The sequence below is a fragment of the Adelges cooleyi genome, unplaced genomic scaffold (assembly GCF_023614345.1).
Source record: "Adelges cooleyi isolate 19-005CV unplaced genomic scaffold, UGA_ACOO_1.1 ACOO_flye_CR_arks_rails_tigmint_CR_PRNA_376, whole genome shotgun sequence".
In the NCBI taxonomy this organism is placed as follows: Eukaryota; Metazoa; Arthropoda; class Insecta; order Hemiptera; family Adelgidae; genus Adelges; species Adelges cooleyi.
This window is the reverse complement of record NW_026096053.1, coordinates 14,648,998-14,672,654: the sequence shown is the minus strand read 5'-3', so window position 1 is coordinate 14,672,654 and position 23,657 is coordinate 14,648,998. Positions and strand designations below refer to the sequence as shown.

Genomic DNA, 23,657 nt, shown 5'->3' with positions numbered 1-23,657 from the left:
TTATATCCCTCCTGAACAATACTGGAAAAATTATATTATGTTACATTCCCCCCAATGGAACATCTCAATGTCAAGTGGAAACTCTGTGAGAGCACTAGTACAGATTTCTTTCCTTATAATGTAAACCCTTTGTGAAATTTATTGTTATAAATAGTTGATATCAATATATTATTATTTTAATATACTATTGGTATATAATTATTAACGTGATGTGTTCGGTATTGTTTATTATATATTATTGTTATGTGTTGTTGTATTATTACATTATCATTTTAATTAGATCATAAGTAAATTACACCGTTAGCTTGCTCATAATAATACATTAGATATTGTGAATGGATTTTATAACCGTGATAAAAAATAAATAAACAACAAATATTGATATCTGTATATTATTTTATGTACATACCTACATCTAAGATGAATTAAGAAGCGAATTGTGCGAAAGGGGCAATTGTATAAGTCATAATTTCAAAAATTTGGCACCGGTCAGGTTAGATATTTTACAAGAGCACTATTAGTAAGTATAAGAGACAACATACATTTACCTATAAGGATTTTGATAAAAAATATATTTGCATTACACAGAGAAAAAGTTTACCTGTGCCGTGGCGTTTTTATTGTTTTCTGATAACTTAAATCCAAATCCAAAATCGTTGATTCGAAAAGTTCCATTTTATTTTCAAATGTTATTCCTCTGTGAAAACAATTAAAACAGTATTGATATGGGAAAAAACGCTATAGCACAACTGATAAATTTCTTCTGTAAGTACTGCTCTCACAAGTTTGTCCCTTGCAAAGCAACTTCGATGAAACAAATTTTATTTAACCTTTTAGAAATGACTGTGATGGTTTGACAAAAACCGTATACTATAAACTATTTAGTTAAAACTCTTAATTGAAATTTTTCGATAAATTGCCCGTACACAACTCCTTAATAAATGACCGACGATGTGAATTAACTAAAATTAGTTTCCAACTAATATTATATTATTATTATTATTATTACTATTATTAATACTATTTTTATAAAACACAATATCTTTGTCTAGAGTGCGCAATTATGCCCTATAATAATTCGCTCTGGACTAAACAAGGGGCCTCCTAACGGTCAACTATTTAATATTCACAGATAACAGGTTCGTTTACATTCAAATTTGATCACGGCCCACGTGAATGTACTATACGTGAAAACATTTTAGATAAAAAAAAAAAAAATTGTTTATACTGACATTATTTATATTGTTATCAAAAAAAAAAACACGAAGAAACAATAATGTCTGTATTTTATAATTAACCAAATTGTGTAAATTAACTGTATTATTAACTGAAAATGTTCAGTTCGAATTTTTAATAAATTATCAAAGTTAATATGTTCAATGTTATTATTTAAACAGTCGACAACTCGCGTATACACAAAGCGATATCTTTCTTATGGCATACATTATAAGTAGATAGGTGTTGGCGAACGATTTTTTAATTATTATTATATATATATATATATTTTTTTTTTTTTTTGCCATACTATTAATTTCGCGATAAGTACCACTCGCGCGCATTACCGCGGGTTTCGAGAGATAAATACTTAATATTTAATTAATTAAAAATAACAAAAGATTAATTCGATATTCTTATCGTTCATCTCTACACACCCATTAAAAAGGGACGTCCAGTTAGGACAGGCATGTTGTAATACACAGAGACTCCGTCGCGACCGGTCCGCGTGCAATAATAATTATTATTATAATACTTTTTTTTTATTTTGCTCCATTCGGTTAAATAAATATATTAGTAAACCGTTGTTGTCATTATCATTACCACCTCAACCGTCGACATGTTTTTGACCAACAATTTTTGGATATGTTTCAAAGTGGTAAGTTGTATTTCAATCACTTTTTATTTTTAATCCCTAAAAATGATTATTCCGTAAACTATACAGTCGCGTATTGATGAATATTTTGGTATTTTTTTTTTTTAGTTTATGACCAGCAGCGTCATGGCTTTCCAACAGTTGATCGTGGGCAGCACCATTGGGTTTTCCGCTATTCTATTGGCTCAACTTCATCTACCGGGATCGCACTTTACCGTCAACTACGACGAGGCTTCGTGGATAGGTATTTTTTATCAAATTAAAAAAAAAAAAAACATAAAAAATATATCTATAGTTTCATAGACTCAGACTCGGATTATTGAAAATAATACTATTGTATTACACGGTAGGGAAAAAAAAGAATAAGACCAAGTGGTGTAAGTTGTAACAGTGTTCTTTTTTTGGAAAAATCCAGTGTAGCGGTATGCTAAAACTGGCAATGAAGTTCTTGAGGTATGGAAAGGTATATGTTAGTAATCGAATCAACAAAAAAAAAAAAAATTTGGAGAGCTTGCATCATTTTACATATTATGTTGAGCTTAAACACTTGACATGATGAAACTGTATGGAAATTTGTGTTGTTTATTTACCTGTGTAAAATGAATATAGTTATTTTAAAACATTTCCACGCAATACTTAAAACAAAAGTATGTAAATAATCTGTATGGTGTAATCATACTAATATTAAAGGTAATATTCATAGTCAATTGGTAAACAAACTGTATGATCGTTGAGATGTTATAATAGCTTATAATAATAATATATATATATACATATAAAAACTGAAGAAAAATAAAATAAATATCTACAGTACAATTATAGAAACGATTACTGATTAAACATTTTGATTAGATTTAAACCTAAAAATGTTTAATATGATACGCGGTTATTTTTAATTTTAAATGTCCAATTACTTTTTAAACATAATTTGTTTAAAAAGTAATTGGACATTTAACGGATAAAGAATACAGCTATTACGATAATTGTTTTTAAATGATAATATAATTGATTTATAAAATTTTGCAATTTTGGCATTTAACAGCTTAAAATGAAAATTAGTCGAGACGATTGTTTGTAAAATAATATTTATAATGGCTATACGAAACTAAACTTATCTAACGAATTTAATAATGTCCAATCGCTAAATAAGCTTCGAATAATCATTGCATACAAGTCGTGGGATATAATATACAGAATGATTATTTTAGCACTAGTTTACACTTAAAACAATTACAATTTTCTAGTGTTTTTATAGTAGTAGCGTTGTTCTATTCCATAGTGTAGTACATTGTTAGACAATATTCAAATTTGTACCTTGTTTATTATTGGCTATAGAGCTTTTGAAACTTTTGAAACTTGAAAATGGTAACGTATAAACATTTAATTGAATTTTTAAACTAAGAATAATTCGCTGAACAAATACCGACTGAAAGAATCATCCGGTGTAATATAACATTATTGCTTTGTAGATATAATAATATGTAGTTGACAAATATATTCGAACCGCATGTTTGAGAAATTCGAGACGCTCGACTGGTATAAGATTGCCAAAGTCAATAATTGCCTTGCGAATAAAACTACACCTTGTTATAACACTGTTTTTTTTTTGCACTTACAGCCAGCCTTTCCATACTACCGTGTCCCGTGGGTTCGTTGATTTGCGGCTACTTGACCGACAAAATAGGTCGAAAGCACGCATTACAGCTGGCCTATATACCGTTGCTCGTAAGCACCGTGATCCTCTACAACGCCGAGACCGTGACGGCCGTCTACGTCGGTAGGATATTTGCCGGACTATCTGTCGGTAAGCATATCGGTGATATAAATAACAAATTTGGCTTCTTAAGGTATTCCTGTGAAAATTGTGCGAAATATCCATATCCATATGGGCGAACACAATCATACGGGTAGGTGCAAAAATGCACCTATTTCTATTCGGTTTATTGGTTGTGCCGTTAGCTGCTGTGTCGAGTGTGGAAATTTGTGATTTCCGATGGAAAAATATAACAATAATAATTGTTAGACACTATAATATACTTTATAGCCACGCGCCAACGGTGATTCAACACTTGTGACAATAATTGAGATTCCTAATCCCTCGGTTAACGCTCAGATAGCGCGTTGCGTGCGATACGATAGTTTAACATACCTATAATAATAATAAAATTTTAACTTTTGTGTACCATACTGATTAAGTGACGGCGGCGTTCATATGTTGAGATTTTTGTTCAAGTAATACACACACACACACACACCTATACATTGTCGAATTATAAGATTAAAAACGTCGGACGTTGTACGCGTTATTAGTATAATAATTATAACAGCCGGGTAAATAAGTGCTCGACTTACGGCGTAAACACTCGAGATGACCGAACCAAACGTCACTGAATGTTTTTCGCCTGGTGCTGATAACATTCAACTGTCGTGTAGGTTTTCACACAATAATCCACAACATTTTCTGTTGTAGTGTTGAATTATTTTAACAAGAAAAAGCAAACTGCCACATTTTCAATTTTTGTTTGGTTCGAAATGGTAAAAGTGGCAGTTTACTTTTTCGTAAGCCTTTTGCTACTAAATCGCCATAACATCAATTGTATGTGTCTGGTAAATATTTTAACTGAGTAGCTTGAAATTAAAACAACAAGCATCGGTTAATATAAATAATTGCAAACATATTAAAACTAAATCTTTAACATAATAATGTTAAAACTAATCATTTTGGGAGCGGCTTCAATCTTCAAATCGAAAACATTTCCTCAAAACTATGTTGAAAATGAAATTGAATCGTTTAAATTTGGCACCCGTCTTCCAATTTATATGAGACTTAGGACGCTCAAAGCATCTCTCCGAGCTACATATTTGAGATTATTATTTGTTAAAAACTTTCGACGCATACGTGTATTCATTTGTACGTATTGTCTGTTATCAGGCACCGGAGCACCGACGTACGCGTACATAGCGGAAACGAGTCCGACCAAATGGCGACCGCTGTTCTTGTCGCTGTTGGCTTTCTACGTGGGATTGGGCATGACCCTGTCGGCTGCGCTCGGCGTGTTCTTCCACTGGCAGACGGTGTCCGGCATTTTCGCCGTGCTCAGCCTGGTCGGGTTCGCGCTGCCGTTCGCCATACCGGAGACGCCCGCGTACCTGCGGTCCCGCGGCTGGGAACAGGAGGCACGCCTGTCCGAACAGTGGTTCGGTTTCGTGTTGCCCAGCAATCGCGAGGAGCAACAGTCCGCCAACGACGATCGGAAGGACGCCGTCCCGTTGTGGAAACAGATGACCCAGCCCACCGTGTGGAAACCCACGTTGGTGGCGTTGCTGTTTTTCGTGTGCCAACAGAGTTGCGGGTTCTACGTGGTGGTGTTCTACTCGGTGGACGTGCTCAAGGACTGCCGGGTGCCGATCGACGGCATGACGGCCAACGTGTTCCTGTCGGCCGCCCGGACCATGGGCAGCGTGTTCAACCTGCTGTTGCAGACCATGCCCAAGAAAACGTTGACCGTCATCTCGGGGCTGGGCATGTTCACAATGCTGTCGGCCATCACCGTCTACCTGCACGTGTTCGAAGACACGGACGACCCGCCGTTCGCGGGCCTGCTCATCTACGCGTTCCTGTTCTACGTGTTCTTCGCCATGTTCTCCGTGTTGCCGCTGCCGTGGAGCCTGTGCAGCGAGATATTCCCCATGTCCGTCAAGGGCACCATGAGCGGACTGCTGTACTCGGTCGGGTACGAGCTCATGTTCGTCGCCATCAAGATATACCCGGCCATGGTGTCCGCGTTGGGCATCGAATGGGTGTGGACCATTTTCAACGGGTTCTGCATAACCATCGTGCTGTTCGGCGCGTTCGTCCTGCCCGAGACCACCGGAAAGTCGCTCGACCAAATCCTCGAGAAATTCGAACACCGTCCCAGGCTCGACACCAACCGCAAACAAAGGGAAATTCCTTGAGCTTGTTTCCGCAGCAGCGGTAATGGCATTTTACCGTATCACCATTTTGCAAAGTTTACTTGCACGGCCGCGAGCCCAACGTAAGATACGCGACATCTGTCCCCGCGCCTGTTGCAATACCGACGGTTAGGTGTACATTGATTTTTTTTTTTTAAGTACTTAGCAGATAAAAATATTAATATGTAAGTTTTAAAGTCAAACTTGTTTTGTTTTGTGCATCTAAATCGTTAACACGTATAGATTAGTGTATACTCTAATTAGTTAGACTTACAAGAGTACGACATTACTTAGTTTTAAGACCAACTACGAAACGATACAAGTGCTTTTTTTTTTTGTTTTTACCGTATAAAGTATTTTTTGTTTAGACATTTAAGTATTTATAACTGGTTGTTTTTAAATTCTCATCATAAACGTACGCGCTAATAGCGCTAATTTTGTCATAATGTCATTAGACTATTATCGGATTTATGATGATTTTTATATCTTTATTTTTTTGCCAGAAGGGAGAATGCACGTTATATTATTATTTTATGTAACGATTATTGTTATTAGACTTGGAAAACAAGTATTTACACTGTGATAATGTAAGTTTAATGAGGGTTGACCGGTAGACGTGCAATTATCGCCTACATGTTAGCTATATGTAAATAGATATATATGTAAATAATATTAAATTTTTCTTTTTACATTAAAAAGTCAAATTGTATGGATAATTGAATGATTATATTGTTCGGATCCACGAGTATAGTAGTTATTAGAACAAACTTTGCGTTACTTAAGTTTGTTGTTTATATTATTTTGTTAATAATTTGTATCTTTAGTTATTGTCAAAAACCACCAATTTTGTACCTACACGTCATAAGAATATTGTACATTTTATACCGATTTTATTATTATTGCGTAATAAATAAATGAAACCTAATACTCATATTTCGTATGTTTACCTAGAGTCATATTATTATACTATATTGCTTAGTTTGGTAGCAAATACAGAGGGAATAATATTCAGGTAAAATCATTTCAGTTTTTGGTAAACAGTTTTTTTTTTAAACACGCTTTTCATTATAATGTACACAGTGAAAATATATGTATAGTTTATAAAACCCTTAAGAATATCCACTAGACTTATGTAAACATGCTATAACAAAAAAAAAAAAAACAATTTTAATACAAACAATAACTATAATAACGCATGAACAAAATCAAGAGTACAATCATTTCACCAATTTTTTTTTTTTTTACAGGACTTGTTTTAAATTATACATATCATCCCGTTTAAAAATTTGAAAGTTGTTAGCTAGATTATATTCCATCTGGAAGGGAGTGTGCAGTATAGGAAGGCAAGTGGAAAATTAAGGTAAATTTGTATGAGAATGTTTTTAAACAAATCAATATATATATTATATATTTGTAATTACATTTTATATTAAACAGATAAACGGGCGTTTTAGATATGCAATATCAATACGTTCGCGTAGGTTAAGTTAGGTTAGATGAAAGAATATGAAAGAAATACGGTAAATTGATATATCTATAAAATATATAAAATATTTGCTCGAGATTGATTTATTTAGTAAACATTACGGTGGGAACAAGAAAATACATTTTCGGTTACTTTTAGTTAGGTTTAAATATTATTTCTGGACACAAATCATTGACGACGTTATTACTTTTTCCACATCAACAAGAATGATAATTTTATCAACACAAACATTGAGTGACACATTTTAATTATTTTGAATAGGATCTGAACGACGGGGTTAAGCACAAACACGTGTTAACTTTACATTTGTCTGGTAAAAATAGCATTTCAACACATGCGAGCACTTGTTCGAATGATTTTTTTTTTTTTACAGACTAGGGACATTAGTGTACTCTCTAAATTCCTCGGTGTAAACGTGAAAAATGAATATTAATTATCGGATAAACGTTATATACTTACTGGAAAACATTGTGTCTATGATGTTTTACGTACATATGAAACGGAAGTTATAATAATAAAAGAAAAATCAATAGAAAAGTGTTTTTTTTTTTATTTATAACATTTTATTTAACTTTTTTTTTTTAAATACATAATTACTTACAAAAAAACCTTAGTCTATATATTACTATATGTATGTATATTATGTAAAAAAAAAAAAATACAAGTAAATTAATAAAAAAAAAAGGAACTTAGGGCTGTTAAACACGTTGACAAATACTTCGGGGATATTATAATAAATATTTTTTTAATGGCTTAAAGTCGGATCTCGTGTGTGTGTGTGTAACTGAACTGTTTAAACGGTGGATTTTGAAAACAAAAAAAAATAAGGGTAAACACCATTTTTACAAGTAATTAAAACAAGTTTACAAGTAAATCAAACTTCAGTCGTTGAATAATAAAAAAAAAATAAATTATACCGCGCTGGTACTTATCGTTTTGGCCGGAAAAGACACGGCCGAAAGAAGGGAAGGTAAGATGGTTTTGTACAAACTGACGGTGACAATTATACATAATAATATACTAATAATAATGACATAGTTCAAACTTAAATTAAAAAAAAAAAATAATAATAATAATAAGAAAAATGACCGTGTCTTGTCCGGTTAAAACGATAATAAAAACGGACGGCGAAACATCTCAATAATAAATTAAATAGCTAAAATTAATAATTCAAATTACAACAGCGCTGCTAAACGATATAGTAGTCGTAATGGTGATAATGGTGGTGTTCGTGTATGTGATGGTGGATCTTCTTGGACGCCAGTTTGGCGCGTTTGTACCGCTGTTGGTTGTTTTTGGTGTTCTGCTGCTGCTCTTCTTCCTGGGTCGTCGTCGTCGTCGTCGCGCCGTTCTTGACCGGCGGGGTAGCGGCGGCGTGCTGGTTCAACCACTTGACCACATGCTCCTCGACGGTGGCCGGTCCGCCGCCGCCGCCGCCGCCGCCGACCACGTTGCCGTACAGAAGCTGGTGCTGCTTCTTGAGTTCGTGGAGCGTGGGCGGCGCGTGCGTGACCGGCTCGAAGTCGTACGGGCTCCAAGCCACTTTGGACGGCTTGGCGGCGGCGGGCTTGGTCGAAGACGGCGGCGGCGGTTGCGGCACGACGGCGGTATTATCCGCGTTGGGACGACGCTTCGTCCTGGTCCGGTGGTACGATTCTGGCTTGTTTGATTTCCTGAACAATCGAAAAATAATAAATAAAATAATTAGAAAATGTAATTAAAAAAAAAATAATAATAATAATAATAATAACAATAACGTCTTGGAGACGGTCCAAAAAACGACGAGGGAAACGCGTTTGTTCTAAACGTGTGTGTGTAGTAATATTATTAGAGCCGGTGTCCGGGGCACACATGGAATTCCTCTCTTCACGGTCTAATGGTCTAATAAAGTGTCGTGTTTATCACTCTGCCGTAGACGACAACCGTCGCACTTGGGCCTTATTTACGGTTATTAAATAATAATAATAATACGATATTATTATGATGTTATTTGAACGATAATAAAACATTTTAAAAACCGTACTGTCATCACCGCGTGTAGCCCACACAATGTACGTCGTCGATACACAATATTATATTCTAGGAATATCTTAGACAACATATATATATATATATATGCCTCACCTTTGATTTTGGAAACTCAAGTTTTCCGCCAGACTCCTGGACACCATCTCGACCAGTTGGTCGCGCCTGTACCGCTGCGCTCCCTGTTTGACCCGGTGGCTAGCCGACGATCCTCCTTGGACGTACACCGGAGGAGGCGTACACGGCTGGTCGACCGCGGCCGGTCTGCGGTGTTTCTGGTGGTGGTCAGACTTGCTCCTGCGTTCGCCCCTTTGCGGGGTTTTCTGCTGCTGGTGGTGGCTGCCCCACGACGGAGGAGGAACAGGGCGGCAGCCGTCGACGACGTCCGTGGCCGACTGCCGGACGTTCAACGTCACTTTGACCGTCCGGCGTCCCGGTGCCGAAAACTTCATGGTCGTACCGTACATGGACTCCAAAATTTTCGAAGCGAGCCCCTCGATGTCCTGCGTGAAAAACAAACGAGAAAAAAAACTTAAGTAAAACCAACGTCGCAACAACAGTAACAACGACAATAAGAAGAGCACAATTGTCGCAAATGTATTATAATATGTTGACGGCGTGCCAACGAGCCAATTCCGTAGAACACCGCACGCCGCTATTAACCGACGACAACGCTCGTCTTAATTGGAAACATCAAAAGACTTACGACGGCGGCTGTCGCGTTCAGTCTCGCTTTGATTGCGCTGCCAAACGTCAGAAGCGGCAAATCGTCGTTATTATTTTTAAAAGCGACTTGTCCGAAAGCCGGCGACGTACTTAAGCTCCTAGCACGGCGGTCGCCGAAAACCCGACGGTTTTCTGTTAACTATTTTAAATTGCATCCGGCCGTTCTCCCCCCCCCCCCCCACCCGTTCCCGTTCCCGGTTAGGTACACAGGCGAGGTTATGTACTCACGTGTTTGGTGATTTTTCCACAACCGTCGGTGTCGGCGGACAGGGTGTATTGGAATTCCTGTTTGATGGGTATTCCGTCCAGAGATATGTAACAGTCGTAGTCCTGGGAAAACGAGTACAACGACGGTTATTATAATAACTATTAATAATCAAAAATTTCCAAATCGAAAATTTCTACTTACGTCGTTGGGTAGCGATTGGGGAGGTGGTGTTGGGGTGGACGGCGGCGATTCGCCACTCGAAACTGGCGGCGGCAACATGGGCCGTTGTTTCGGGACAACTGCCGCCGCAGCCGCCGTCGTCTTCGTTGCGGTTGAGTCGTGCCGGCGGCTGCGGCTGCGGCTGATAACGCATTCGTCGTCGGCGGTCACCGAAGACGCGTAAGCGTAATTGCTGTTGACCGTTTTCGAACTGGCCGAATCGATTAACGTTTCCATGCTACCTGTTTTCGTGTCCAGGATGCCTAAAAAAAAAAAAAAAAAAATAATAAAACAGTGTCAATTAAAATCCACTTAAAGACATTAACATAATTTACACATTTAAAATATACATATTATTTTTTTTTTTTTTTGTCGACCAGACCAGAATCTGCGGCTTTGGTATAGACATTTTTCGTTTTAAATTAATTAATTTTTTTTTTTTTTATCTTGGTGTGGCACCGCGCGGCAAAACACACCCAAAGGACCAGCAGCTGCTGCTGCTGCTGGGTACCAGTTACGCGCGTCGGCCGCGCTTTGTTTTTTTTTTTTCTTATTCTTTTTCTTTCATCGTGGTTGTCGAGTATTATTCGGGGTTGTTGGACATTAGGAAAAAAAAAACACAAAAACAACAGAACCAGTTTGTCGCGTTACGCGCGCGGCAGCAACACACACACAAAACACAATAATAATAATAATAATAATATTTATAATGCGTGCCCGACAACAAGCGACGTACCAACGGCCGAACAATACCACTTTAATGAACGTAACGCGATTATACACATGCACTACAACGTGTGTGTGTGTGTGTGTGGAGGTGTATGAGAAGTGGAGGAGGACGCTAGAGGGGTCACGCAACGGTTTTCCGTGATGGCATATTATTTTTCATCCTTGCGCGGTACGCGCAATGGCTGGGGACTATCCCCGAGCCGGGTATGTATATATATATTTTTTTCTTATCATTCGACATGGGCGCGTATAGAGGTCGGTCCGTCGTCATCCTTATTATTTACGGTGCGTTACATTTCTTCTATATTATATTATATTATATTATTATTATTATTATTATTGTAATCGTCCGAGCACGAAAATCTCCCCAATGTTTTTTTATTTTTTATACACATATACCATTCCGCCATCCATAACAACCAAAGCGGTACTTCGCACCGTACAAACGTACATACACGTGTATGGTATATATATATATATACACGGTGCTGCTGTAGTTTTCATCGAGAGCGAACAGGACGGGTATAATATATTATTATTATACATATTATATATATATATATGTATACGTAGTGAGTGAAGGAGCGAGCGAGACCACGACGGACTGAGAGAACACGCTGGAACACTAAACAACAACACACACACACACGGTCGAGGAAACGAAACCGGTTTCGGTTGTCGGCGACGTAGACCGGAGGAGGTGAGAGCGGCCAACGTTTGATACTTACCGCCGAGCACATCCATCCGTCCGTCCGTCCATCCATCTTCTCGCTCCCTCCGGCCAACCTCCCTCCTCGTCCCGGCCCCGCGCCTCTTGCCCAAGTCACCGCCGCCGCCGATTCAAGTCTCATTATATTATACCGTATACGTGCGCATTCTCCTTGCCGAAGAAAAACAATAAGAACGGCCTTAAGAAAATAGAAATAAAACCACGTGCTATTTCCACGCAAAGCTTTTTCTCGCCAATTTTGTCTTGCCATTCGATTGCGATTGTCATCCGATCAAGTATTATACTTTTTATTATCTATATTATTATTATAATATAATATACATATGTATTCGGTTTGGAACCGAATTCGTATGTTAATAACACGTTTTCGTCAAGAGTATTGTTCTGGCCCGCCCGCCGCCCTCGTTTACAATCATCTGCGGGCAACGGACCGAGAGAGAGAGAGAGAGAGAGAGAAATAACGAGCGGCAACACACAACCAACGTTTCAGAAGAGATCCTTGGTTGAGATATATAATCTTGGCCTTGACTCTTGGCTACAAAGAGTACCGACAAGGCGGAGCCGCCGACATAACATTAGTCGCCGGCCGGCCGGTCGGTAATATTCTTTCTTTTTCTTTTTTTTTTCTTATACACATCATATATGTATATACATTTTTTCCCTCCTCTATAATCGAGCAGCGAGCGGCACATAACACATGACACGTCATTATTTTATATTATATAAAATAAAATACAAACGTATAATATAAATATATACATATATATATAAACGCGCGCGCGCTCTCGTTCATTCCTTAGGAGTTTAAACAATTTTTTTAATTTTTTTATTTAAATCGCTTCGGCTTATCATTAATCCGGCTCGTATTGTTGTACATAACGCGCCAGCGTCATAATAATAACACAGTGCCGACGACAGCTGCCGATTAAAAAAAAAAAAAGGATATTTTTTACAAAAACAAAACACACACACACACACACAATCCGAGTATTACACACCCTAACCTAACCGGACGCGTATACTTTCTTGGGGGGGGGGGGGGTGCTCGTGTAAACGTTATCAATAACGGCGGCGGCTATTTAATTATTATCAATATTGTAGCGTTGCCGGCGGCCGAACAACAACAACACACGTGTAATATTGGCACCGAACCTACTTACCTTGAACTAGTATAGCGCGAAAAAGGTTTCCCCGTCGGTATATATATATATATATAAATGTGATAACATAGTGAAAACATAATGATAATAAAAAAAACCAATTGGGGGGGCGAAGAATGTTCGGAATTTGCAAAACAAAAAAAAAATGAATATCGGTTACCAACGACCGGCCGTTGTTGTAATGTGGTTTATTGGGCCGGTTCTCGGAATGTCGGCAGATAAAAACGGAGCACGCGAGAGCCCATCATACGAGTTCCACGAAGTTCCACTGATGATGACCGGTGCGGTATTAGGTGTATATACCAACTACACTACTACCCGTTGGCACCCTCTCTTTTTTGCTCAAATATCCTCGGTCTACTCTATAATTATTATTACAAACCGAACGCGTTTAACGAATAATAAATATAATACACGGCGGTAAAATGAAATAATAATAATAATAATAATAATTATTATTATTATACCAAAACGAAAGCGACCGACCGACGAAGACACTTCCGGGGGAGAAAGAGAGAGAAAACTCCAAAAACATGTAAACAAAAAGGCGTGGGTTTGCCCGGTACACACAAGGAGACTCCGCCGCCGATATACATACAACCACCACCCACAAACATTCCGTGTTTTTTCCTATCTCATGCCGATTCACGGGAGACCCGTGCACAATAGGGCCAGCTGGATACTGCACATAGTGGTGCATATAATACAATGTGTACCTACTATACGGGGAGGTGAGCGCTGGCGACGACGATGAAAAACATTATTATTGTTGATGTTGTTGTTGTTGCCTGGGAAAGAAAAGAAAAGAGCAGAACAGAAAAAAATCCCATTTCCAAGGAAACGCGCGGGACCCTCGAATTCCTTTTGACGACGGCCGTACACAAAAAACCGCAGGTCCTCGGTGCGTGTATAATATCCCAACGTATACGGCCCACAAAAAGGACACGGCGAAGAACACACGGGAATCGATAACCGTTTGATTTGTTGCAAGTGCACAAAAGAAGAAAAAAAATGGTCCACATGTAATGTGCGTGTGCGACCGTTCCTTTTTTTCCCTCCCTCCCCCCCGCTCCGAAATACCTTAATCGTCGTAATAATGATAAAATAATATTATAACAACGCGTTATGATATTATTATTATTATTATTGGACCTAAACAAGTCGTGTTATTATTTTATGCGTTGGCGCAAAGGGTTAAGCGGCGAGGGAGTCCGTCGACCTCGAGGGAATACATGCTAAAAACGATGATGCTTAAATCAAGTACACACACACGGACGGTGTATGTATTGTTTACTAGGTATATTATTATTATTATTATTACTTTCGTTTTGCGGAGATAACCTCGCCGCCGCCGCCGTCGCCACCGTCGGCACAATCCTATTATATTATTATTATTATTTTAGTAGGCGGTACACACGACGGACTAGAAACGCGCCGCATTCCGCCGTGTCGAGCGAGATAATCGCCGACCGAAACAACCGTTAACGAGAGTCATAAAAAAAAGTAAAATAAAAAACCACCAACAAGTGTCGGTGTACAAGAGAGAATTTTACTGCCTAGGCCGCGGCGCCACACGCATACCGTGAAAGTCCCTTACAACGTTTTGGCGTACGGCGCGCGCTTTGGCCGACAAGAAGATATTCCCCGTAAATACCAGCTATAATATGGCAATGGATGATGTCGTTCCGGGTTACAAAATGTCGAGCCCTTATAGGAGACGAAACAGATTGATCTACTAATTATTGCGACATGTTATCCATAATAATAATAATATACGGTTTTTACCTGTGGAATATTTTCGTATCCACTTGAGCCATTCCATTTTTTTCGCGATGCCCATGAATCGAACGTCGGCCCGACGTACGGAATGACATATATCAAAAAAAAAATAAATAAACTAGTAAACTATTAAAAACTGATCAGTCGATTCGCGGTCACTTTGGTGTCTGGCGGACATCGGTAAGAGTTAAAAAAAAAAAAAAAAAAACACTGTCAATAACGCGTACTCGCGTCTCGGTTAGTGATTATATTTTAGCAGTGATAATGATATCCACAATTGTATACACTCAACACTCTTCTAAAAAAACGACCGGACGAGGTAAGACGCGTTCGACGCGTTCGAATGCTGACGGGCAACTGAGGTGGACTGGCGGCGGCGGCGTCGGCATCGGCATCGGCAAGGCGACCGCCTAGTATGGCATGACACTCGTTCATCCTTGGGGCTCATAATAACACATATGTATGTACGTATATATACAGAATGCCTGCTGTATGGCGGCTGCTCGCTGTTCCGGGCCAGGTCTTTGAAACGATACCGCTCGTTCTTTTCATCCGCCCCGGCCGGCCGGCCGTCGTCTCCGTATGTTATTTTCTCGGTCCATTATTACCCGGCACGTTTTGTACCATTCTTTCTTTTTTTTTTTCTTTTTTTCTTCTACTCCATTATTATTATTATACGTTACGCCAGCTTCGGCGAGCACACATACACACACACACACACACGGCCCATAGTATACCGCTGGGCATTGACGGTCGGCGTGTAACACACGGGTTCGCGCGCCGCAAGACCAAAAAAAAAAAGAAAACCCCTAAAGCAAAAAAAAAAGGAGAAAAATTTGCCCGTACAGCCACCGACGACACGACACCGAACGACGCGACGTGTAATTAGGCGTGTACAGCGTATTGTACGTATAGTAGGTAGGCCGCCCAAGGTGTACGCGCGCGCGCGCTTACCTACTACGCTTACCTTTGGACTTTGCATGCACACGACATCTTCGCAGGACCGCCGTCAACGGACGGACGGCGGACGTGGGATATTTATTTACTCTGCGGAAATAATACTATATCGTATATGGCCCACGAGGCATTGATACTGCGGCGCGTACGTGGGTACCTGTTTGTAACGTGCGTAAGAATTCGAGATAAGCGAAAATGGAAATCGAACGAAACCGATGAAACCCACGCAAAATACTTACATTTCTGTGGCCAGATACCTGTTGATTGTTGATTCATTCACTGATGACAATTGACTGCGGACAAGTGTAATTTTCCCTATTTTTGGGGGGGAGGTTTTTCTTAATAAGTTGGACTACAGATTTTTGAGAAAACTGTATAATGTTATAGTTCCATTCTAGACCTAACTTTGGACTAATTTTCACACTTTTAACCCTAAAACTTCACCTAAATAAGCGAAATTATAGCAAAGATACCACCCTTTCTAAGGGAAACAGGTATATGGTTATTTTTTTTTTGTTTTGTCAACGTTTATCGGTCGGTACTACACTATGCGTCTAAAAAATATTCTATATAAATTTACAACTAATTGTCGTTCATGCCAATCAAGTCTGACGAAGACAATTTTATTTTAGGCCACGTTTTACAAGTCGATCCGGCCACCCCGTCAAATTAATGGTTTCTTCATTCGCCCTACGTCCATAATATATTATAATTTAATATTATGTTACAGGCGTTCAATCTCGTACTTACTTGTATACTATTTTATCGTTATGCGAGCGTACCCCCCCCCCCCCCAAAAAAAAAATACTTTATATACGTACCACATACGAAAACTATAATTTTGCTTTTATATTATATATTTATTATCTTTTCTGTTGTCGTCGTCTTAATTCGATTTAAGATTACGAAATTAACGGGTGCGGTGTTGCTCAGGGGCCGAACCGACTGGTTTATGTGAGTGGTGTGTGTTCGGGAAGAAATAAAATTTAAAAAAAAAGGACGACGGAGGCTGGCTATATTATTGAACGAAATCATTGGCAGGCCGGGCTCGAGTTTAGTATATAGTGGTAGTAGCTAATTCAAAAAAAAAAAAAGGGTTAGCGACGGAGTCTTAAATTATAGGTTGTACCTATCTCTGCCGCCTTACCTATGTGTATATATATATATATATATGCACGCGTAAGTATGTATATTACAAGCATACCGGGTTCAATTATAATAATAACGTGACAGACGGATATACGTGATTCATGTGTGTAATAATATTATTATTATTATAACGAAATTTCGTGTCGGGTCTTGGACGGGGGGGGGAGGCGGGGAAGAGGGGGAGGGATGGGAGGGCATCGTAGAAGAAATATAGAAGATTGACCGTGTTATTATTACCGTCTTCTCCAAAGCCGGCCGACTCCTAATGAGTTTTTTTTTTTAGTTTTAGGTATCGTCCACTTATATTGTACCTATACAGGTATACCGCTTTAGCTGTCGCATCACATTAATTTTTTCATAGATAGGTAACACTCGTTTATTTTTATAATGTACTTACCTTATGTATGAATATCAAAAGACAATGCCGTTATATTGAACACTAGGAAGAGTAGGTGTATGGTTTTGTATATTTTGTCAAAATATCAAAACTAGCAAGGTTGGATTGACTCTAACGGGCCACTATATAAGGCATATAAAATCACAGTGACTACGAGTGGTCTAAGTAAAAGCATACAAGGACCTACGACTCAAGTCAGTACTTGTGGCCAATACAAACTCAATATTTATGCCGTTTCAAGTTGAGAGCTTATTTTTTTTTACCTATGTAAAACATTATGACAGTGCCCCGTTGCCTATGAATAACTTAATCCGACCCGGAAATCAATACCTATATTATAGATTATATCTATGTAGAATAATCTTAGCTATTTCTTTTTATTATTGAATACAATTACCGACTGTATTATTTTTAAAACGAACCGTACATGCAATATTATAATGGCTAAATATAGAATTTGCAGTCGATTTTATAACGCACTACAAGCGTCGTTAAAATGCAATTAGTTATAGATATAGCTGCTTCCAATTCAACGATGACTGTGCAGACTTAATTTATATTAAAGCCGTGTCATCGTTTATACCACGTACACGGCACACGAATATAAATTGTACAATTAACCTGTTATTATAATATTTATATTCACGGTGTCCGACCTTCAATGACATATATATATATATATATATATATAAATAATATTAATATTATATGGACCTGGTTATACATTGTGTTTTACACCATTTAACGAATAATATGCTTTCCTTTTTTAGATTTTCACGGGTCAGATTCAGCGAATCTTGTACGATGTCGTTGTACAGTGTATATGTAATTAGTTAAAGTAACGCACTATCTGGTTTTGTGTAATCTGTGATGGATACAACCATAATATATCGTGATCCGTTCTCCTCGGTTTTCGAGTGTCAGGGGAAAAAATGATCCTAAGACGTACACCGGCACCGTGGGTGTACTTAATTTTCCAACAAGTTAATCGGGCGGCTAAGGGTAAGTGCAATTCGGTCGGTGTTGTGTAAGTATAATAGTATACGTATTATCCCAAGTATATAATTAAAGGCGAAAATATGTTTTGCGCCCACCGATGTGATTCCTCAGAACGGTCAGACCCCGCGGTGGGGCGTTTCGCGTTAAGGGTTTTGTTGTCCTACAGAAACCTTTAAGGTTTGTAAGACATATTATTATTATTGTACATTGGGACCAACTTCGTGGGGCGTTTCTATCCCGACGATCCCGTGTAACGTTCCGGGAATCTTTTTCATAAACATTTCCATCAGCGCTTTTCGCGTGGATGCACATATTATAAGACCTATTAATCGATTTCGGGCGATTCTTTGCCGAGATGTGTGTTTTCGTTCCTCCGAAATATAACGGCTACGCTGAGAAAAACCAGTCGGCGAAAATTGCCGTCTTACAACAATAGCTGTCTTTTGTGATAACTATATTATTGAAATGTGTAAATTACAACACACCAATCAATGGTTCACGGTTGTGTGAAAACTATCAAAGACAATGTCATTGTGTAATTTCGTTTCCTAGACAATCGCTATCGAGCAGGGTTTAGTTGAAAAAAAAAAAAAAGAAGAAAATACTAGTTAACAAACTGTTGGTACACTGCTATACATTAAGTAGTATATATATATATATATATATATTACTACTTTAATGTTTCTATTGACATAAATGTATATTTCCTAAAAAAATGAATTACGACTCACGTGGTGTGAGTTTCGTGTAGGTAATTTATTTTAATAAAAATGATAATTAAACAATGAATGAAGTACTTATAGTGTAAAAGCATGGGCTTTATCGGGTTTTATCAGTGTATAATACAAAAAAACCGAGCTCTTGACATTTAACTCTGCATCAAAGGAAACTGTTATGGCGGTACCGCGTTTCGATTATGATAATTATCGTTATTTTCGCAAAACCATGTAGAAATCATAATGGTTTATATAATTGGACGTTTATAGTCCAACAAGTCACAGATATCAAAAAAAAAAAAAAAAATATTACAATTTGCAGAGGTTTCATTTCGCTATGAAAACGCGTTAATGATAATTTTTTTATAATTGCAATAATATTTTGCCAACCGGCGTTTTAAACCAACGACTATCTTATTTATTTATAGTAATAATTATCTTATTTATATATATATACATACAACACACACACATTTAAATATATTATATGTTTAATTGAGGTTAGCGTTAAATTATTTCTGTGAATCTGTAGAATGGTTTTTTGCTTATTTATTTTTAAATAAAATAATAAGCTATAAATAGATTAAAAATGTCTATAATTAAGTAAAAAACACAATTTACATAATGTAAAATCTATAATTGATTAGATACGCGAGCTGTTCGTCTATTAACAGCAAAACCTTTTAGTGACGTCAACGTTCTACGGATTAAGACTAGGTATAATGGCTTAAGTAATTTTTTTTTTTTTTAGAATATATTATAATAAGTTTCACAGTAAAACATACATCTCGTCTCGTATGTATTATTAGTTTACAGTTTGTGGCAACTGCTAGTTAATAATATTAATTTTTAATGGATATCATTTAAATCCAATTGGTATTAGGTAACCAAGTTCTTGAGATTTTTAATATTGTACTTTTATTGCTAGTTGCGACATGTAATAATACCATTTTTGTAATTATTGGTTTTTTCTAATATATTTTAGTTTTAATTGTGCCCTAAACCAGTACCTAGTTACCTTATATTTTTCATTAATAATACACTGGCTGTAGTTTTTATTATTAATTGTTTGATCAAACACGATGTAACTGGATGTATAAGATAATTAAAAATAAACAACTACAAATAGATATAATGATAACGTCGAGTTTACATTTCACTAAAATACAATTTTATCTCATCTAAAAAATAGCAATCACCGATTCCACTCAACCGGATGTATTAAATGTTATAATTTTTATAAGTTATTCCACAAGATTTGCCCGGTGTAATATACATTGTAAACAGAGTTGTGCAAATTTTTATCACTACTTACTATCTAATACAAATTTATTCGAATAAAACGTTATTCGTGTTTTCCCAAACATGTATTAAACTTATACATTTATTAGACATGTAGACATTTTGTTTACATTTCTATATTTAGTAAATGTAGCATATATTATTATATTTTATACGAAATAATGTTTTAAAAATAATTACTTAAAAAAAAACACTTCCAGACTACCTATAAAAATAATATGTTTGGGAATTATTCGAATGATTAAATTGGAAATTAATCGACTAATTTGCCATTTGAATAAAATATCATTTGAATAATTATATTTGGAATTTTTCGAATCGTTATTTAATTATTCGAATAAAAAAATGATTTGAATAATTATTTTCGAAATTATTCGAATAAAAAAGTATTTCAATAACTTTTACTTTGAATAATGTGTTATTTGGATGATTTTAATAGATTACGTTTTAATCGAACGATGCATCGGTTTGTAATAAATTAACTATCATATTTTCAGCTTCGGATCGAAACCAATATCTTCGGTTCATTTAGATTATCTTTATCGCTATGTAGATAATTTTTTTTTTTTTTTTTTTTACCCAGACCAGGCTAACTGTTTAGCGTCTATCCGAGGCGGTGCTTGTAAATGTAGTATTTTGACTTGTTATAATATAATTATTTTTATTTGCTTTTTATACTATGCGATAGTATTCTACTTGGAATCTTTAAACGTCTTTGGACGTTGTCCATCTTACACAGTGCGTTTCGCGCGGTTCATACACACTCTGTCTATCCGCAACCTTCAATAATTGAAATTATCCATACCCGCATAGGTAATATTGTACTGGTAGTACACACACACACACACATATTATTTTATGTATATATTATCTACTCTCATATTTTCTTACATTACCTAGCTGATACAGGTGCCCGTTTGTCGGTGGCGGCGCATATCCACGACAAGAACCACACACACTTAAGACGACTGCCCCCGCCGGTTGGGGCCATTACACACGAACGAGTAGGTCGACCAGCTGCAGCAGAGTTGGGCTTTTTACTTATGTGTGTGTGTGTGTGATGTTTTCATTATTGTCGATAATTACAGAGCGGCTCGTAGCACAAACGACGCCGCCGCCTCTACGCGTTAATACTCTTTCACACTTCCCAACACCGTGTGCCGGGTGTACCCATTATACATATATCATTGTACATATATATATATATATATATAATAGTATGTATACTGGTAGATATAACTTACCTACCTAAGAGCATACAGGGCAAGATGTCGAGCATCTTACGGTTAGCCTTAGAGCTTTTACACAATAACAAAACCCCATATGCTCTCGTAGGCCACGTTAAAAGTCGATTGGTTTTCAGCACTTTTTCTGATTCCGGAGATGAACAAACGAGATGCTTTTCTATTTTTCGGGTGTATTTGAAATAGAAAAAACATACATGCGTCTGTGAAATGGTTACATCGCTCATACGTCCAAGTATAAAATACAAAATATTTTAATAGATACAGTTCCAACATAATATTTGTATGCATAACATTCATAGTCAAACTTACCAAAAGTCGTACAGTTTAATTACATATTTGACAAGTATAAATTTAAATTACTTACATTTTTATAAGTCAAACAAAAACTAAATAAATTAACGTTTTATACCTATTTAATATTTGTATTACAGTAAGCTTTTAAGAGGGCCGTTGTAGGGCAAATTTGACTAGCTTTCTTTTTAACAATTGTTTAAAGTTCAATTTTGTTCTGTTTTTAATTACTTTAATAAAACCTTATTTGATTACAGCAAAAAAAAAACCGACAATATCCGTCGTATTATTTTTTTTTTTTCAATTTTAACAAAATTATAAGATTACTACAGATAAAATAGGTTTGACCGAATATAATATTGAAGTAAAATAGTGAGAGAAAAAAAATTGACACTATAATTAATAATATAGTGTGATAAATAAGTTTAATTGCCTATAAAGACTCCTCATTAATGTAGCAATAATAAATGTACGGTTAGGTTTTATTCGAAAAAAATATGTCAACAAAAATTGCCTATACTATGCCCCTTAATAATTAGGGATTATGAGGTATTTTCTTACTATACGATTTCCGGCCACTTGATGGTTAATATTTTTTTAGTTTTCTTTAAAAAACGCATTAGCACGCCGTCCTATGTACCTGGCCCGTTATAAGGTAGAAACTATAAAAAATATTATTATACAAGATATTCTACCCTGGACCTCGGCGACATCTTCTATGTGACCTTTGCAACTGTCATATTTTTTTATCTCGTGCCCGGATCACCCTTCCGGGCCGGACCGTATTATGATAGTGTAAAAAAAAAACGTTATTATTAAAAACGTATATAAAATAATATAATATGAACAACGGAAGGAACGTAATAATATATATATATATATATACCTATAATATATTGTGACGCCCAAATGTGTATAATAATAATATAGCTGCCGCCGCTTCTGTGGACCGTTTGCTGTAACAACAACAACAAGAGATTTCGGTAAACGTCAAAAGAACAAAAAAACCGAACCTAACCGAAGATAGGTGTGTGTGTGTGTGTTTTTTTTTCTCGAATAATAATCGTTTTGCCACGTGTTAGGCCAATGTCAAAGTGGCCGCCGCCGACGATTATTACTATCCGATTGTGACACGGCGTGGTCGGCTCTCCCTTTGATGTTTGTCCGGTCGCGCAGCTGATTTTTTTATCATTACACCTATTATAAACGTTTTAAGCGCGCACACGGTAGGTATATAATACGGTTATATGTATACATTTTTTTCCCCGCCGTTAAGATTTCGTATGAAAGAACAAAAAGAAAATTTTTTGTAAAAAAATACCGGTGGCACGCGCTCCTTGCAACTGCAGCTCTTGCCGTCGTCGCCCGAAAGAAAGGCCGCACCCGTTAAGTGCTAATAATTATTATTACCGTCTACGTTCGCCGACACAAAGTAGGTAGGTAGGTAGGTAGGTACCCAATTATTTTTCCAAAGATAAATTCAAACAGATATTTTCAAAAAAGGATAACGATTCTGGTCTGAAAACGTTCAGAATTTGGAATAACCGATAGCTCAAAATTTGATTTTTTGCTACAAGCGGTCCCTTTTCCATTTCCGCCTCACGTATCATAATATGATGACTGATGTTGATGTTCATTTATTGGAGTATCGTAACACAGATAAAAGTCTAGAAAAAATATAATATTCTATACTTGCACTGGCGACGGCAGAAC

General features: G+C 37.0%; 2 protein-coding genes across 2 annotated transcripts; one reads left to right on the top strand and one right to left on the bottom strand.

Annotated features, from left to right (window-relative positions):
- Nucleotides 1–1,687: 1,687 nt before the first annotated feature.
- Nucleotides 1,688–6,722, top strand: LOC126840914 (facilitated trehalose transporter Tret1-like). The gene is made up of 4 exons (XM_050576926.1): nt 1,688–1,873; nt 1,979–2,114; nt 3,489–3,674; nt 4,803–6,722. The coding sequence occupies exons 1-4, from the start codon at nt 1,835–1,837 to the stop codon at nt 5,825–5,827; spliced, it is 1,386 nt and encodes a 461-aa protein (XP_050432883.1). The 5' UTR covers nt 1,688–1,834; the 3' UTR covers nt 5,828–6,722.
- A 1,202-nt stretch (nt 6,723–7,924) lies between these two features.
- LOC126840447 (protein naked cuticle homolog 1-like) lies at nt 7,925–15,229 on the bottom strand. Its single transcript, XM_050576192.1, has 5 exons — nt 14,893–15,229; nt 10,471–10,751; nt 10,290–10,391; nt 9,435–9,838; nt 7,925–8,983 (listed from the first exon to the last, which is right to left on the bottom strand). The coding sequence occupies exons 1-5, from the start codon at nt 14,945–14,947 to the stop codon at nt 8,500–8,502; spliced, it is 1,326 nt and encodes a 441-aa protein (XP_050432149.1). The 5' UTR covers nt 14,948–15,229; the 3' UTR covers nt 7,925–8,499.
- Nucleotides 15,230–23,657: the final 8,428 nt, after the last annotated feature.

Excerpts from the sequence above, each read along its gene's own strand:
- LOC126840914 (XM_050576926.1), top strand. The coding sequence starts at position 1,835 with ATGTTTTTGACCAACAATTTTTGGATATGTTTCAAAGTG. Across the intron at positions 1,874-1,978 it reads TTTGGATATGTTTCAAAGTG|TTTATGACCAGCAGCGTCAT; the intron begins GTAAGTTGTATT and ends TTTTTTTTTTAG. Across the intron at positions 3,675-4,802 it reads ATTTGCCGGACTATCTGTCG|GCACCGGAGCACCGACGTAC; the intron begins GTAAGCATATCG and ends GTCTGTTATCAG.
- LOC126840447 (XM_050576192.1), bottom strand. The coding sequence starts at position 14,947 with ATGGGCATCGCGAAAAAAATGGAATGGCTCAAGTGGATACGAAAATAT. Across the intron at positions 9,839-10,289 it reads GTGGAAAAATCACCAAACAC|GACATCGAGGGGCTCGCTTC; the intron begins GTGAGTACATAA and ends TTTTTCACGCAG. Across the intron at positions 8,984-9,434 it reads TTGAGTTTCCAAAATCAAAG|GAAATCAAACAAGCCAGAAT; the intron begins GTGAGGCATATA and ends TCGATTGTTCAG.